An 18,852-nucleotide genomic window follows, 5' to 3' on the forward strand; every position below is an offset into this window, starting at 1 on the left:
GATTTACAAGCTCACACACACACACACACACACACACACACACACACACACACACACACACACACACACACACACACACACAGTTGTGTGTTGAAGGAGGCTCACAGTATTGGTGAGCTGGAACACATCTTTCCAGGTGACTGAGTGACAAAAGCAGTGATTGCCCAATTCACACAATCTGGAAGATTACTCCCAAATGTACTCCAAATGTACTGGATGAGAGAAGGAACAGTTTGATGAGAGCCAATGTGTCTCTTTTTCTAAAGTATGTGTCTAGTAACGGGAGACTTGCAAATCAAGCTGTCCTGTTGGATAGATGAGAGAGAGGCACGCACGCACACACACGCACACGCAGGAGGGCGGGTTGGATGTGACAGAGGGAGCTCTCTGTTACACACTTTTGCTGTGACACACATGACCTAAATTATATGTTTTGCTTGCGCAAAATATACTTCTCCGTTCTAATATTGATACTTTCTGACATGTCACACTGTTGCTATGGAAACACGTAAAGTACGCACACACACTTTAATATTAGATGCTTAAATATATTTTCAGAGGAGGTTGGATGTTACGATAACCCACAGACTCTCATCATGTCTTTCTCTCTCTTTCTCACAAACACACACACACACACACACACACACACACACACACACACGCCTTCACACAGCTGTCAAGTGTCTGCATAGATTCTCATAGTCACATATATTATCACATTATACAGCCTAGACCATACATAGTTTGAATGTTTAACTTTAGATTATACAAAGTAAAATCCTGTGTGTGTTTTACAAAGAAATTGGCCCAAATGTTTCAGCAATCTGCTATGGTTGCTATAATTACTATGGTAACATTGGGAAATTGGCAACAAATAACATTTTGTGGGTATGACGCTATTTATCTCTGCATATCAATCACTGTGTGTGGGTGTGTGTGTGTGTGTGTGTGTGCGTTTGTGTGTGTCCGTTCGTTCCTAGGAGTCCATCTGGTGTTCCACACCTTCCATTTGGAGGAGAATCACGACTACCTGTCAATCACAGAAGACGGCAACTTCCTGGTTCCAGTGGCCCGGCTCACCGGCCTAGTGCTGCCTCCAAGTGTCAGGGCAGGGCTCTACGGGAACTTCAGTGCTCAGCTACGATTCATATCGGACTTCTCCATGAGTTACGAGGGTTTTAACATGACGTTTTCAGGTATGAATGCGCAATAGCTATCGTAATATCACTGCCCTTTCTAGATACTCATGAGGCAGGACAGAACTAGCCTCGCGTAGGCCTGGGCCGTGGCTCAGCGGTCTAGGCACCCTGGCTGGTAGTCCAGTCTGGCAGTGTGCCGCGGGTTCGACACCCCCATCTCTCTCCCCATTTCCTGTCAGCCTATACTGTCTATCCCACTATATATATATATATATATATATATATATATATATATATACATACACACATATACACATTGCGAGAGAAAAAAATCTAACGAGACTAATATCCACGCAGTGATATTAGTATGCATCGCTACACGAGGCTAGGACAGAACCAGAGCTTGGCTCGGCCCATTCAAACACAGACCCCTGTATGTTGCTGTAGGTTCCTTGTTATTGTGGCTAAATAAGACTTGGACATACTAGAACGGTGCCCGTGGGGCCCTTTAAAGCGGTGCCCATTGGAAACGATGCAAGTTGGAAATGCATGCATGCCCCACCCAGATATTATGTCTGTCTCCAAGCCCATATATGGGCTTGGAGACAGACATAATATTATTATTATACATTATTACGACCGCCAGGCTCTGTGCGGTAGGGGCATTTGGAGACTAAAGCGACGGCATGGGTGCGAGTGCACACATGCGGGTGCACAATGAAGATGGCACAGTCCACTGTCTAAGCTAACAACAGATAGCCATCCGAAGCTAATGTGAGTAGCCTGTCCACTAGATCGAATCAAACACATTTATACAACTGAATAAACGTATAGGCTACGCATTTTGGCAGTGTCGCTTCCCGACAAAAAACTGACGCTACGTTTTTTTTGACGGTTAAACATCTGCATTACTTAAGGTGAGACACTACAGGTGAATAGGGTAAAAAGTAACTACTCAGTAGTCAGTAGTCACTGAGTAACTAATAGCTATCACAATGAAACCTCTCCAGTTGATTACTTACATTAAAACTTTTTTTACAAGAAGTTTACACAGAATGTAGAAGAATTGCTATTTTGGTCAACGTTTGTTTGTCTGTTATCTTTCCTTATGGTACCAACATCAATACTGCATGGATAGTGGACAAAATATTCTGTAGTTGAGGCTAAATCTAGGTGGTCCATGGCTCAAAATCCGAATAAATAATGGGCCTTGTATTTATGTGAAATTTGTTGAAAACCACTGATCTATATTTTATCTTCTCTGAAACATTGATGTGGTTTTTCACTCGAGTCAAAACATTGTTCATTATTATTTCACCAAGGCCAAATGGTAGCGCATGCAGTGATGACTGTGAGTGTTTGTGTTTGTCTCGGCTCTACAGAGTATGACCTGGAGCCGTGTGAAGATCCTGGCGTGCCAGCATACAGCAGGAGGGAGGGATTCCAATTCCGAGTTGGCGATTCGCTGGTGTTCTCCTGCTTCCAAGGCTACCGACTTGAGGGCGACAGCAAGATCACCTGTTTGGGGGGCGGGAGGCGAGTGTGGAGCAACACGTTGCCTAGATGCATAGGTGAGTTATGGTTCCAGATGCATAGGTGAGTTATGGTTCCAGATGCATAGGTGAGTTATGGTTCCAGATGCATACAGTAGTAACTTATGGCCCCAGATGCATACAGTAGTGTCTTATGGCCCCAGATGCATACAGTAGTGACTTATGGCCCCAGATGCATACAGTAGGTGACTTATGGCCCCAGATGCATACAGTAGTTGACTTATGGCCCCAGATGCATACAGTAGGTGACTTATGGCCCCAGATGCATACAGTAGTGACTTATGGCCCCAGATGCATATACAGTAGTTGACTTATGGCCCCATATGCATACAGTAGTGACTTATGGCCCCAGATGCACATACAGTAGTTGACTTATGGCCCCAGATGCACATACAGTAGTTGACTTATGGCCCCAGATGCATATGCAGTAGGTGACTTATAGTTTCAGATGCATACAGTAGGTGACTTATGGTTTCAGATGCATACTGTAGGTGAATTATATGCATAGGTCAGTGTTTCCCTAGCCTGAGATATACGTGTTAGGTTTCTGGTCTAGAGGGGCTGGTCACGGCAGAGATTTGCGCACGCCCTGATTGGATCTCACCGATCTGTCCGTCAGCCCCGGCCCCTCCTCTCCCCCCTAGTGCAGCGCTACGTCACATCATTTGGAGCGACCACTAATAGCGTTGTCTGTCAGGAGTGTAAAGGCCACTTCAGACGGGGACCGAGTGACATACAGGCGTTGTCGCCTGGATCTGTGACAGGGCTGCTCATGAGAGGTGTGGGACGCGTAGTGCAAAAGAAATGCAAACAGCACAAGTTACAGTCAGGCATTTTGGTCCAAAAGGATTTCCGAAGAAAGACATTGCGGTCTTGTTTCCATTTGGGTCCCATGCACTCACACACATATAGTCATGAACAAGAATCACAGAATCAAGAAAAACAGCAATTGGTCACCTCCTCTCCCTCTGACCTGCTGACAGGTGAAAATGTAGGTCTGTTTTAAAGGAGGCCAGTGATTTGCTTGTTTTAAGGGAAGGGGGCAGGGCATTCCACACCTGAATAGCAGTGCTGTAGAAGGTGAATTTACCCATATTTGTTTTGTAAGTGGGTGGCACCAGATCATTGTTTACGATACCTCTAGTTTTGTGACTGTGGGTGCCGTTCACTTTTTTTAAGTAATCAGTCAAGTAAATGGGCATGGATGGCATAGCTGTATGTACACTTTTGTATGTCAGACCCATCTTCTACCCGGAGCCAGCCGATGCTATCCAGATGCTCTGCATAAGTCAAATGAGTTCTTTTTGGAAAAGAGGAAATTCTCACCACGATCCAGGGTCTAGCTAGTCGCCCCGCGGGCGTGTGCACGAAACGCGCATGCGTGTAACAATTTAACGGGCCGCGCCCACGGAAACAAGCTTCCGTAATCGTCCCTCAACTTCTCTCTACGTCCAAAATAAACGCACGCCTCTCATTGAATAACAAACTACTATAGGAGCATCAGTTGCTTCCCGTCTGACTCTGAAAGTCTGACTATGACAAGAGAGAAAAAAAAGGGTTAGGTTTATTAGGTTTATTAAACTCCTCCCCTGTCAGGTGTAAAGGAGTAACTTGGACACTCAGGCATGAAGGAAGCATGAGTTCAAGTCCGTTGCTCTCCCCAGGTTGGCGGAGGGTGTGTAGAGCCTAGGATCACATTAAGTAATTGACACAGGGGTGAAAAATGGGTTAGAAAATCGTGGGATAAAAAGAAAAAAAAAGGGTTAGGTTTATTGTTGTAAGTGGGGAACATAGAACCATACCGCACGCATGCACTTACGCACGCACACACGCACGCGCGCGTGCACACACACACACGCACACGTACACGCACACACACACCAAAGAGAAGAGAACATCTTTAATTGGACAGCCTCTATAGATAATTAGGACATTAGCTGTTATATGAAAAACTATTAATTTATTCCTTCCAGGCCTGTTTCCGCACCTCTCTTCCATTTTTAATTTCTTTCTTGCACTTCTTTGACAAGCCCTTTCCCTGCCTCAGTTCCTTTATCTCTCCCCTTCGTCTCTCATCTACCGTCTGTCTCCCCCTCCCCACTCTCGTGCCTCCATATTAGCTTTAGTTTCCACTGTTCTCCGTCTCTCTGAGCTTTTTCCTCTGTGCCGTCTTCTCTTCTCCTGCCATTGCAGATGTGTCGTGATCACTCTCCTCTCCTTCCTCTGCTTCTGCTCCTCGCTTCTTTCCCGTGTGAGAAAACTGCATTGGCAGAATATTGTTACAGCAATTATTTCCAAGTTAATACACACACACACACACACACACACACACACACTCAGCACAGACACACTGCTATCATCAGCGCAAGCACACACTGCTTACCTGTCGTCAGAAATGTTGCCGTGAGCGACGTGGTACAAAGTCACAAATTAGATCCAAACTTTGAATGGCAGAAGATCCACCAAGGACAGCTCTCCAAAATTCCGATTTATGGAGCTTTGAAAATCCTGAAACCGAGGTAAACACTGGTCAGACTTTACGTCCAATAGCTGGAAGTGACGGGGCTTACATACATAGAGTATACGGGAGGGGGGGGGGGGGGGGGGTACGAACATGTACGTAGCTGGCAGATAACGTGCCATATAGCCGGCGGGTAGGAGAATATTTCTTATCTTCTACCAACCTTTCGGTCTGTAAATTCTCCTGGCCTCTCCTCACTGCTCAGTATGCTGGTAAAGTGTATTTGCAGAAAGCAATATTGATTGGAGTTCTACATTTTGATAGATGTCTTCTCAGTTGATTGTATACAGTACACGCATACCGTATGCAGCCTCTCTGAGTTGATTGAAGAGGATGCTGTGATCCTGGCCTATCTCTCCTCTTTTCTTCTGCACTAGAAAAGCGTCAGGCCTTATTTAACTCCATTGTAAATGAATGCGTGATCCTCTTCTTGTCTCCTCTTGTGTAACGAGCAAACGTAAGCCCTTTTACAGTATCTATTTTGTCACACGACAAAATGGCAAAAAATATCCCATCTGCCACTGTTTGCAAAACTAACCCGAAAACAGGGATGCTGCAGGTTGAAAGTGATTAGGGACAGGTCGATTCTTTTTAAAAGGGTACCCCTAAAGAAAATGTATGTACCCTGGTTTAAAATGACTTCAAACTCCATCTGACTGGGGGAAAAAATCAATGACCTTCTCCAGTGATAAAAGAAAAAAGATGAACCCTCCCTAGGGGTGTCAATCACCATCGTTGAGACGCGGAATAGACTCTCTCTCTCTCAGAGTAGAGGGAGGTTTGGCTGGGTCATTCACACCGCAGTGTTGATGGCTTGTAACGACAGTCATTGTCTCATTGATTGATTATTTTATAAATTCAAATTTGTATGACCCTCCATTGGACTCAAAAGTAAAATTAGCTGACCTTCCCTTGGACTGAGATTAGAAAGGCCCTATTTTCCCTTGGACTGAGATTAGACGGACCCTATTTTCCTCCAGGGGTGCACTTTAAAAAATCGACCTGTCCCTTAATTATTCCATCCTCTCTCTCTCTCTCTCTCTCTCTCTCTCTCTCTCTCTCTCTCTCTCTCTCTCTCTCTCTCTCTCTCTCTCTCCTCCCCCCCCCCCCTACTGTAGCAGAGTGCGGGGCCTCCTCTGTAGGAACCGAAGGTGTGCTCCTTTCTCCTAATTTCCCATCCAACTACAATAACAACCATGAGTGTATCTACCGCATAACCACGGAGACAGGCAAAGGAATCAGGCTGACTGCTGCGAGCTTTGCACTGCAAGAAGGAGACTATCTAAAGGTATGTACACACGCACGCACGCTCACAGCCACAACCGCTGTGATTGTTTCTCAATATAACTGTTGGCAGCCGTCAGCTCGATTCCTACACACATGGCCAAACAGCTACACACATACACTCACACATGCACGCATACACAACACTCACACTCACACATTTATATCTCTCTCTTACACAAACAGACACACACACACACACACACACACGCACACGCACGCACACACACACACACACACACACACACACACACACACACACACACACACACACACACACACACACACACACACACACACACACACACATACACACCATGCACACACAGTGAACATAAAGCATATAGTGCAGTTGAGTGTTCCAGTTCTTCCTCTCACCTGTTCTCATCAACCTCACATCTCATTTCCGGCGATGCATCTCGGAAAGTTCCAGAATGTCTAATCCAACCCCTTGCGGTCCTCAGACAAAGTTTCTCCACGTCCCACATCCGTGACATGTGGTCATGCAGATGGCCGCCATACTGTAAAGTGTCCACCTCCACGCGATAGAAAACTCTTCTATGGGGTTTAGGGAGAGGGGGTAACATGGAGGCTAGAATAGTACTGTCATCTCGCGGACGTGCAGCAAACCTGTCTGTGTGATTGCAGCAGAGTGGTGTTATGCCACATCGTCCCACACACACACACACACACACACACACTCCACATTGTCACCCCTTTCTCTAGTTTAGTAACAGCTGCTAAAAATAGGTGGGCTTTCAGCTGAAATTGGCAATCACGCTGCATTCAGAAAGGTTGTTATTTCAAGTATTATATGCAAAGACTTGCTGGCATAATACCGTTTTTAATGTGTTTTTTAACACGGTGTGTTAGAAAGATGTGCTGCAAATATATAGTGCTTTGCAAGGTGATGGAGTACAAATGAGATAAGAGTTCACGGATGAGGAAAATATGGTCCTGGAATGCACTTTGTGTGAAAGCAATGGAAATTGATTCAGTTTTTATTTTCCCACATAGGCTTATATGTTTCTCTGAAGATTTTTGACAATGTGGCATCAGTTTTGACAATGCATGCAAGACTGTAGAGACTAGTCATTCAGTATCATCTCCCACCTTTTTGCATTAAGGGACTTTTTCCTCAGCACAGCAGTGTAGTTTTCAATAGTTTTAAGTGGGAGAACCGTGTATTTATGCTATGCTGGAAATTCCAGCGGTGCGATGAGGCGCAGAGCACTTCTGCGCTGCACTTTCACGTCTGGCACTTTTATCTAGTCACAGAGAATTGTAACATGCTCAACTCTGGGTGTTTGGATGACGATTTTAGTTGAGCGCCTTGCATTTACATCTGGGGAAATAAATCTTTGGTGGACACGGCCAAGTGCTTCTCAAACTTTTGGGCCTTCAGCATCCCTTTTTCCTGATTGATTGTTGAATCCAAGTACCTAGCTCTTTAATCGACAACAACATTTAGAAAACACTGACATCAAAAGTCCAGTTTCTATGTCAATGTGTTGAAAATAAACGTAGCCTATTGTTTTCTAATCAGTAACAGTTGTGCTTAAACACAACAGTAAAATAACTGTTTCCATTTTTCTCTCAAGTACCCCATGTAGTACCTCTGCGTACCCCTAGGGGTACACGTAACCCCATTTGAGAAACACTGGCCTAACCTTTATTTTACAGTTTGAATTAAGAGTATACGTAGTCCACTGTGTTACATAACCGGCTATAAAAGTAATGTGTAACCTTTATTAGGCTTGTCAAGTTATCATTTTCAACCCCGCTTTTAGTGCTGTCGGGCATATTTCATGGTTCGGCTGGTCTGTAGTCCGACTAAACGCGTCTAGCAACTATAACAGCATTGCACTGGTGGGTGTTCAGGTGTGCACAGTGGAAAAGTACCTGCCCGCCGCTGTGGAGACATGGGGCTAGCATCGTCCACTGAGCCTCCGGCTTGGCTCTGCGCTCCAACGAACATGATTGGCCGTGTTCTCGGGTGGGACGCCGGCAGGGGAGTGATCTGTATGTCTCTACTGGTTGGTCATGGTCATCCGTTCAGCGGGGAGCTGAACTGGGAGGAGGAGGCGTTACGTCCTCCCAGTGAGTCTCCTCACTGTCGTGTCGGGTGAAAAGATGCTGTTGGCGACACTGTGTGCATTGAGGAGACATGATGTTATCTAGTTCTATATATACCTTTTCCCAAGTCCAACAAGTACCGTTATATGGTTTGGCATTGACAGGTACTATATACGTGGCATAACAACTAAATTGGGGAGAAAAATTAAAAAGTTATTATATCAATGTTAATTATATAAAACACACACACACACACACACACACACACACACACACACACACACACACACACACACACACACACACACACACACACACACACATTTGCACTGGCTAGAAATTTTTCTATAATGGTTGCAATAGATTTTCATTTCCCATTTTCTTTATCAGTGCATGCATGTTTGCACTGTGATGTTCTTGCATTGCTGAATATTTCTCTGACTCATCTAGTGGCAAGGTTATTATTCTTTTGGCATTTTAAATTTTTTTAATTTTGTTTTTCCCTTCATGTTCTCATTTTCTGATTAGGTTTACTTTGTTTAGTTTAGTTTTAATTTTGTGAGAAGGCTGCCGAGAAAGGTCTTCTCAGTCTACAGAATGTAATAATAAGCCTTCTGTATATTAGTATTCTATTCTCATACGAATTCATGACTGGGAGTCACCATGACCATGACTGATCTACAAAGACTGCATATATGGGCCATTCTACCGAATTGGTTCAAATTACAGTCCCACAATGTAAAACACATTTAGTGTTCAGACTTTTCACTGTAGTAATGTCATAGTATGGTCTAATTAATCACAATACATTAATTGAGATAATATAAAATTAAATATATATAAAAATAACATCCTTTATATGTTACTTCCTAGAGCGCCGCAGTCCCTCCCCCTTTCAGAAAAAGGAGTGGCCCAGGAAATGAAAACCCAATGCATTCTCCCATCGGCACTTCTTATTTAATTTATTTAAAAGCCAACTCGGATCGTGACAAATCATGACAATGAACACAATGTTTTGGGCCGATCAAATCATTAGAAATAAGAAAAGAAAGTCAGGAGACAACACTATTTGTTTTGTTTTTCGTCTTATAAATTATTTGATCGGCCCAAAACATTGTGTTCATTGTCATGATTTGTCACGATCCGAGTTGGCTTTGTCCGCGGCGTAACCGTTTTTAAATAAATTAAATAAGAAGTGCCGATGGGAGAATGCATTAGGTTTTCATTTCCTGGGCCACTCGTTTTTCTGAAAGGGGGAGGGACTGCAGCGCTCTATTGGAAGGTGGCTGTCCCAACCTCTAACCCCTAAATTTCAATTCATGAAAAAAATACTTAATTATTTTCTTGCCATCTATGCTTATAAACGTAGCTAGGCTATTGGGACCTATCTATGCCAGCTACGCTTATAAGCGTAGACAAGTGTTTAATCCATATATGAACGCGCCGACCGTTTGTTTACCTTTTTTCCGACAGCGATGCGATTTCTAAATCCAGCTCCGTTGAGCCTCCATTATAACCCGGTTTTCAAAGCGCCGTATCCCCAAAGGTTAGAGAGCTGTCCATGGTGAGCCGGCACGCACCCGACGATCATAAATCATTTGTGATTTTGTATTGCATCGCTGAGAAAATGTAGCTGGTTGTTCTGCTAGCTAAAGGTTGTGGGCTGTGTTGTGTGTGTGAACCATACTGTACCTACATTCTTAAAAATGGTCTGTACAGGGGGGAATTGGAAAAAAATAGATTAAAATAATAGATTAATATCTTTATTCGATGGTAAAAGTCTATGTTTCGGTAGTGACAATTTTTGGGAGAGGAAATATATTCCAATACATTATTAAAATACAATATGATAATTGACTGTGCCTTTACAAAAAATGTGACCCTTAGATCTGGTGCAACATGAATATGGTCAAAGTTTTTCCAAAATAGCATACAAATTTCACACAATTTCCGACTCTGAATTTGAACCAATTCGGTAGAATGGCCCATATATCTTATCATAATCATATTTCCTGTCAAATCTGCATCTTTTTTAGTGTCTAGACCCCCCAGCCCATGCATACACCCCCAGCCAATCCTCAGTTAATTTATTTTTCTTTCTTTTTTAAATTCCCAATGTCTCTTAGTAGTGTTAGGCCTGAGGGCATGGTTAAGCCAGTATGTGGTTAGTGTATCATCAGCATTAGGCCATGAGCAGCATGGCTGAGCCTGTGGTTAGATTGCATCAGCACTATTAGTGTGGTTCTCCCTGAATTTTACAGAGGCTTACTATGGTTGTAAGTGTGGAGGTAATGTTCCCAGAATGGTATGGGCCTTGCAAACGTTGTTGCCTGGATCAACACAGGTCTCCTCCAGGTCTGTTGAAGAGGGGCGCAACAACGCAAGCTAAACAGAATCCAGGTTTGTTGAGTCACGGGCGTGTGCACGTAACCAGCACGCGCACAACAAATTCACAGGACCGCACTCACGTAAATACGCTTTGCTTCTCTGAGCAAAAACGCAGGTGTCATTGAAAATGAACTATAGGCACGTTTTATCACTCCCCATTTGCAAGCCCCTTTAGACCCCTGTTGCCTTCCGAAGCAGCCGGACTGTCCACCATTCCTTCTTCCATCTCCATCCCTTTACCTTTTTCTTTCCTACTATTCACTCTTATTTGGGATTATCTTTTTTCTTCTGGGTAGCTTAACCAACAACAATGCATCATAATCAGAGTATGTTTTGTGTTAATAATCTATATCTGCTAAGTAACTATAACTCAAGTTGTCAAATAATTGCAGTGGAGTAAAAAGTATTGAAAAAAGAAAATGTGCAAAGCTGAGGGAAAGCAATGCAGTTTATACTCTGATTAGCCTATTGTGTGTCCACACTAGGTGAGTAATTATCGTGTAACTTTTGGAGTAATGAACAGCCTTGGTGCTGTAGGAACTTACCTTCACGTTTTGAAACATGGATATAAATTGGAGGCCCTTGTCAGTGCCAGACACCCCTATCATCCCTATCGTTATTTGCAATAGCGCATGTTATTGTGCATTTGTCTACAAGCTCACTTTACCAATACATTCACAACCACATGCATTTACACTGTCACCTATGTCTTCCACAAAAAGGAAATGAGAGAAAGGAGATTCTAATTATTTGATAGTCAGTATAATGGAGTGCCACACACTTCAACACTATGATAACTATGATAACACAAGTAAAAGGAATGACAATAGTAAGTAAGAGAACCGCAATGCTTTAAATGTTGGAACAGCAGTCAAACCTAATGCAGTATACGAAGCCACTTAATGCTTAAATTGACATTTCGTAATACTTTTAACTCTGCTGGTTTATTCTAGCTAAAGGTTTGCAAATATTGGCAACACAAACAAGTTTTACAGCATCAAACCAAATGTAATCAAGGCTCGCTCAGCTATTCCATTTTGCATGGTTCAAAAGCTTAAATATCCAACTGGAGAGTTAACAAATCCTTGCTGATTACACTGATCCAATCAGCGTAATGAGTTATAATCAAATATGTGTTCTTCAAATTGTAGGATATATAAATAAATAACCACTTAAACCCCATTTGCTTTGTCGGGCCTCTAGTTAGTCTAGTATTTACCAAATACCAAATCTCTTCAAAATTAGCTGCTTGTATTGCGCTTTTATAGCACTTTCGATCGATCAAGCCATAATGCTACTTGAGTTAGCATCGGGTTGTTGTAATGACAATGAATCGCCCATCTTAGATCGTCCTCGCCATAATAATTCATTCTATATGTTTCTTTAAATCGCCTGTATCTCCTATTCCTTGTCCCAGATGGCATTTTTGGTCAAAACAACGTTTCTTTGATGGCACAGAGCCGACGATGTGGAGCCCTCCAGTTCCCCGGTATAGACCCATCTTGTAAACAAGGCCTGTCCAGGACCTGTTCCACTTACTAGGTTATATGTTCACTTCCGGTGGTCTGGAAATGTGGCTTTTCAAAATAAGAGCTCAACTGGGAAGAATACTGGTGTGAATTAGATCATAATTTATCAATATGCTAGCGCTGTAAGTGTTAAGGCATAAAGCCAAAAACCAGATTGTTGGCTTGCATGAATGAACGATTAAGGGGCTATGAGTAAAGTGTGTAAGTCCCTTTCTCTTTTACTTGCCTGTATACCCCACAAGCATGAGGCCTCTAACTATTATCCAATGGTATCAGTTTTGGCGCTCATCCTGCATAATGTGGAACTATTGGCCTATGTAATGATTATACAACATTTGCTTTCTGTTTACGGGAACACAATTCATTCCATGCAAGTATGTGTTCTGTACTATTTTGTGTTACATGACATTGGGGGCTAAATGTTTTTTTAATCAAATTAACACGTTGACTGTGATAGACGTCCACAGATGTCTTATAAAATAAAACCTCGGAGTGCCTGGCACATTCTGTGGACGCCTTGGACAGGTTTTTTTAATCGGCATAAAATGGTCTCGCTAAAATCAATTTTTTAGGAACGGCCCGGTTGCTAGGCAACGACTTGCTCAGCCCCGCCCGACCTGTTTTTGTTTAAGCGCCATGTTTAAACCCTTTTTTCTCTGACTATATGCTGCATCCGTGCACTGTCTGCACACAGCGGATCAAAACGCTGATGTGCTGGGCTTTATTCTGCATCGCGGTTACAATATTAACGCTTCTGAAGAGAAATGGGCGATTTTTATTCCTGCTTTTTTGAGAAACGGAAATGTGTGTGTGTGTGCGCATATGTAATTGCTTAAATGTAAAATGAATTTAAAAGCTTAGCGAAAGATTGGTGGGCACGTTATTCTGATTGCCTACGCTGGAGCAACCCGTGTAAAACATGGTGCCTGGAGGAGAGGGAGACCACATGCGGCTTCAGAAATGAAATTATACAGGAATCATACGGGACTATTTCACACTTTGCTTTTATCCCAGACTTCACCCAAAATTGCATGTGAAATGGGTTAAGTCTGAGATGTTTCCTTCTTTGTCCAGTGCTGATCTGGGCATGAGCCTGCCTTTGATAGGACATTATTTGATATTTATTAGAGAAAGCTGACGGGTCATTATATTGGTCCTAATCTAAAGGACATGGAACAAAATGAATGAAACATTAGTCCAGCTATTGTTGCGTGCTCCGTTCTAGACTAAGCTATTTGATAATTACATTGGTTCTGCCTGCATGTCTTCCCTACAGCGGACATTGGAAATATTACCATGTACCACAACAGCATCACAGCATTGTCTCCGGTGCAGTAGTGTGTGTGTGTGTGTGTGTGTGTGTGTGTGTGTGTGTGTGTGTGTGTGTGTGTGTGTGTGTGTGTGTGTGTGTGTGTGTGTGTGTGTGTGTGTGTGTGTGTGTGTGTGTGTGTGCGCGCATTACATCTGTAATATAAAATTGCAGTGTAAAACAATGTTCCCTGTAATCACTCTGATGATTAATACACAGCCTTACGCATGTTAAATTACAGGGTTTTCTCTGTCCGTGTGTGCATGTGTGCGCATAGCTGTGTTGTTTTACATTAACCTCTAGGAGTCAGTTATGACGTCTATTAGTTTAAGTATTAACTATAGTACTTCTAAAAGCACAGTGTCAGTGTCAGTCTCTTTGCATTCTGGTATAGTTGTAAAGTCACCTGACCCTACCTCAGGGCTCTGACTAGTAGCAAGCGCTTCAGATAGAGAACTGGTGACTCGCCGCCCTCTTGACTTGGTAATGGACTGATGATGAATATTACAATAAGCCCCAGGGAGGAGGAGAGGTAGAGAGAGGCGCACGCACGCCACGCACGCACGCCACGCCATGCATGAAAGCTGGGCATAGGAATAGGCAAGTAGGAATAGGCAAGTAGGAATAGGCGCAAGTACTAACAGGAAAATCAGAGCAGTGACGCTACAGTGAGACACTAGCAGGCTAAAGGCCAACGTAAGTCAAAAACATGCCAGCGAAGCAAACATCTGGAGCAGTTCAGAACACACACATTCATGCAAATGAGGTGAACTCCCAGCGAGAGTATATGTTAACCTTATAAGCCTGCTAACGAAACTAGAGTCTGCTAGCCTTATGCTGTCCTTAATGCTCGGCTAATAAGTCTAATATACTCTCTCTCCAGGGCAATGAGAGAGCACTGATAGTTTTTAGCATATGGTGTTTTTCTCAAATTAACACTGCAGGCCATAACAGCCAAAATGTGGAAGAAAGTTGACTGGATGTGAATCATGAGACTTCACAGCAGTAGTAGTTTCATTCAGTTTATATCCAGTTTTTAGATCAGTCGTGAGGATAATTTAATAAATTATGTTATTAACTATAATCTCCTATCCACTCCACTCTCTCCACTCAATTATCACTTTGTCATGGATATGTGTTAGGTGCTACCGTGCTATATTCTATTTGAAAAGCATTTTATTCTGTTAAATTCTGCATTTTATTCTGTTTCAGTAGGCTAGTAGTTGCTTTCTGCTGGAGGATCGTTTAGTTAATTGTAAAGGAGAGAATGGGCTCAATTACAAGCCGTTGTTCACTCTTTTGAGTTTAATAATGTCCCAGACAATGATATGTCATAGAGAGCCATTTTAATATTGTTTAGAGTTAGTTTATGTCCCCGCTTCAACTTCCAAAGTCAGAAGTCTTGCACTTGGCTGTCTTTGTCTCAGTCAGCAGGGCAGGATGGGCCACCCTCAGTCATACTGGATATTGGATTTATGACAGACTTTAATTCTGAACAGCCGTATGGCCGTATGATCTATCTGTGCTGTCTTCCCTCATCGGTTAATTCTTATATTGCAGCTGTTAGCAAAGTCTCAGTGTCCCACTATAAGCCTATAGAGACCATAACTTTTAGCTGTCTTTCAAGCATTTTTGGACATTATGACAGATTTCAGCTGAGACTACTGCATTTCTCCCCTCCAAAGAAGTATAATATAACATATTTTATAGATAAAAATAAATAAAAAATAAATCTAATTTCTCTTCAACGCAAGGATGTGTATAAAAGATAGCGAATCGCTGACCATTTGGAAATTTCTATTGATTCTAAAGTTCTGTTCCATTCCTCTTGTGCCATTCCTATTTGGCACACGTACCAGCCTAATTGTACATCCCTTAATTTAATCTAATGTACAAGCCTAACATACAGCATGACTAAATATGTTGGAAAGCCATTTAGACAAGACCCATAAGAAGAGTAACAGTAACGCTTTTTGTCTCCACCAGGCCAAAGGCATGGGGAGAGAGTATGTTTTGCACTCCGTCCGCCAACTTTTGCACACACACACTCCCTGGATGTCAACGATGAACCTCTGCCCCAACATTTCCAGAACGGCCTGTTATAGCGCCACCAGGAGGCCGCTTTGTGCAAAACAAGTTTTTGGACAGTACACTTACAGATTTGGTGAAACTGTGCATGCATATTCCCACTAGGCTACTTGACAGTTTTCAAGCATGCATATTCCCACTAGGCAACTTGACAGTTTTCAAATAAGCCTCATGGTGGCGCTACAACAGGCCAAGCCGCGTCACACACACACACACACACACACACACACACACACACACACACACGTTTATATTGCTCCTAAACATTTTGCCAAACATCACACACGCACTCCTATATCCTCCCGGTGGAGACCTGTGCCCAGAAGGGCACTTTTTCTAGTTTACAATGCTTTACACTGTGGGCCATTTGTTTTAGCCCAGGGACTGTTGACATATAAGGGCTAACCAAGTGCCCTGAAATGGACTCCATTTTGGTGCTGGCTGGGGTACATCTACTCAGATAGTTTCCAGAGGTGTCTCTCTCTCTCTCTCTCTCTCTCTCTCCCCCCAGCAGGGCACATTCTCTCTCTCTCTCTCTCTCTCTCTCTCTCTCTCTCTCTCTCTCTCTCTCTCTCTCTCTCTCTCTCTCTCTCTCTCTCTCTCTCTCAGGGCACATTGATTTTCAAGTCTCCCAGACACATAAAGTACTTTAGAAAAAGAGACACATTACACTTCGCTCTCATCAAACATTTCCTTCTCTCATCCACATTGTGGAGTACATTTGGGAGTAATCTTCCAGATTGTGTGAATTGGGCACTCAGTCCCTGGAAAGATGTGTTCCAGCTCACAAATACTGTGAGCCTCCTTCAATCCTTCAACACACAACTGTGTGTGTGTGTGTGTGTGTGTGTGTGTGTGTGTGTGTGTGTGTGTGTGTGTGTGTGTGTGTGTGTGTGTGTGTGTGTGTGTGTGTGTGTGTGTGTGTGTGTGTGTGTGTGTCCAGCTCACAAATACTGTGAGCCTCCCTCAACTCCCTCCCACAACTCTCTTTCTGTGTGTGTGTGTGTGTGTGCGCGCGTGCGTGCCTGCGCAATTATTCAGGTGTGTGTATGTGTGCTGCTGTGACACTGTCAGGTTTGTCGTATCTTACGTCCTTACCTTTCCCATGGGACATTTCTATTGTCCAAGTGCAGAGCTGAGAGAGAGAGAGAGAGATGGTAGGAATGTGCAGGAATGGTTTTTATCAGTGCAATAGAGAAAGTGAAAGACGTCAATGGTGTGGTATTGGTTGGGGTGGTGGTGGTGGTGGCTCCATGGCAGCAGGGAGAGAGGAGAGTGGAGGGGTGCAGATGGTGACATGTTGATATATGAGCTGCAGACCTTTTCATTAACAATACTGAGTTTTCTGTGAGAGAGAGAGAGAGAGAGAGAGAGAGAGCATGGAGCTGCAGTATGGGGTATAAAGACATGCCAGTGGTTCCCGAACGGTGTTTTAGGCCACACATTATTACATACAACTATTATTTATTATGTGTACCACTTTTAATCAGGTGCCCCTATTTTGGGCGACAATATAGCAGATCTACAAGATCAAAGCGTTTTGCTTTTGTGAGCAATGATACACTGCTATTTGCGCTATGAATACGGCCATGGCTTCAGATTTGGACTTGCCACTGCTATAGATGCCATGCCTCCCAGCGTACAACTCCCTCTCCTTTTCATTCTCTTACACTCAGACACTTGGGTTGTCCCGATCCGATCACGTGATCGGAAATCGGGGCAGATCACGTCTTTTTTTTTTTTTTTTTATAATATTTGTTTTATTTGGAAAGAGCAGTACATTACAGATAGCATTTTCACATATGACTAGGGGTGGGTCCCGAATCTCGGTACCAAGTATGTACCGAACCGAACGTGCCTGGGTACCGGGTACCCATTACAATAATTCAATTTCGGTTCTCTCTATCGGTTCCCACAGACACGCGGTCACACGCTATTTATTTATTTTCTTCCCTTAATAGATGCGCAGGGAACAGAGCTGATCTACAAGCCTACACCGCGTTGCATCAGCGACGAGTTGTGGGCTTGTGGCTTGCAGAGGCGGAGCCATCTCTCTGCATGGAGTTAGTTGTCGAGGAGTCTAGAGACAGAGAGACGCGCTGTGCCTGGCACTGAGGCGACATCATTATTAAAGTTTCTTAAACGTAATTTTCAAGTAAAGTTTATGGGAGGAAACTTTTAAGAGGGGACAGGAATCTTGCGCCTTGTCTGAGTCTTCACTGCATACGTGCGCAGCACGCTGGCTGCGCAGCATTGAATCAACATGAGACAAGGAGAGAAAGCGTTGGTGCACTCACTTCGAGTGCGCACCCGTGTGTGTGTGTGTGTGTGTGTGTGTGTGTGTGTGTGTGTGATCACGGCGTAGGGTCAGATACCCACTACCAGTCTAACTTCGAGAGGTGGCGAAAAAACAACAAAAGATAGCCTACTTTGGGCAGCCCGTGTGCATGCACATTTCTGTTAGTAGCAAACCAAGCCGCCTTTGTTTTCAATGATCCCCCATTGACACGCTGCCCCTTCCCCTTCATTAGTGATGCTAATTTACACAGTCAATCGTGTGTGTTGCTCTCAGATCTCAGACATGCTTTTATTTGTTATTGGTAATAAGAGAAGTAGCCTGTGTCCAAAACCGTTCCAAAACCGTTAGTAACACTATTGCCCTGGGTAAATACAGAATCGATATTATATAGATACATTTAAAAGAATCACTATATTATCCAAAAATGGCTCAATAAAGGAGAAGATGTTATACTATTCATTATACATGTCTTTAGTATACAGTATTAGTATACACTCTGCTCTGACATGCCATGCAGACTGTGCACCACATGATATTTTTTTCTAGATTTCTGACTTTGTGTTGCAGTGATGTGTTGCAGTGATGTTTATGTTGTGTAGTCTCTCAGGCATATTTGTTGTCATTGTCAGTAGTAGTAAGAGGTAACTGTAGTATCCACAAATGGCT

The 18,852-nt window shown here is 43.2% G+C and overlaps 1 protein-coding gene across 1 annotated transcript in view; it reads left to right on the forward strand.

The window, feature by feature from the left end:
- The window catches only part of LOC310878179 (CUB and sushi domain-containing protein 1-like), a 740,702-nt gene that overhangs the window by 519,872 nt on the left and 201,978 nt on the right, over nucleotides 1–18,852 (forward strand). The window contains exons 22-24 of the mRNA XM_083792333.1: nucleotides 981–1,196; nucleotides 2,522–2,710; nucleotides 6,332–6,501. Of these exons, the coding sequence (XP_083648459.1) occupies nucleotides 981–1,196; nucleotides 2,522–2,710; nucleotides 6,332–6,501 (575 nt within the window). The remainder of the gene's footprint in view (nucleotides 1–980; nucleotides 1,197–2,521; nucleotides 2,711–6,331; nucleotides 6,502–18,852) is intronic.

This window comes from Protomyctophum parallelum (genome assembly GCF_964188405.1).
Source record: "Protomyctophum parallelum genome assembly, chromosome: 2".
In the NCBI taxonomy this organism is placed as follows: domain Eukaryota; kingdom Metazoa; phylum Chordata; class Actinopteri; order Myctophiformes; family Myctophidae; genus Protomyctophum; species Protomyctophum parallelum.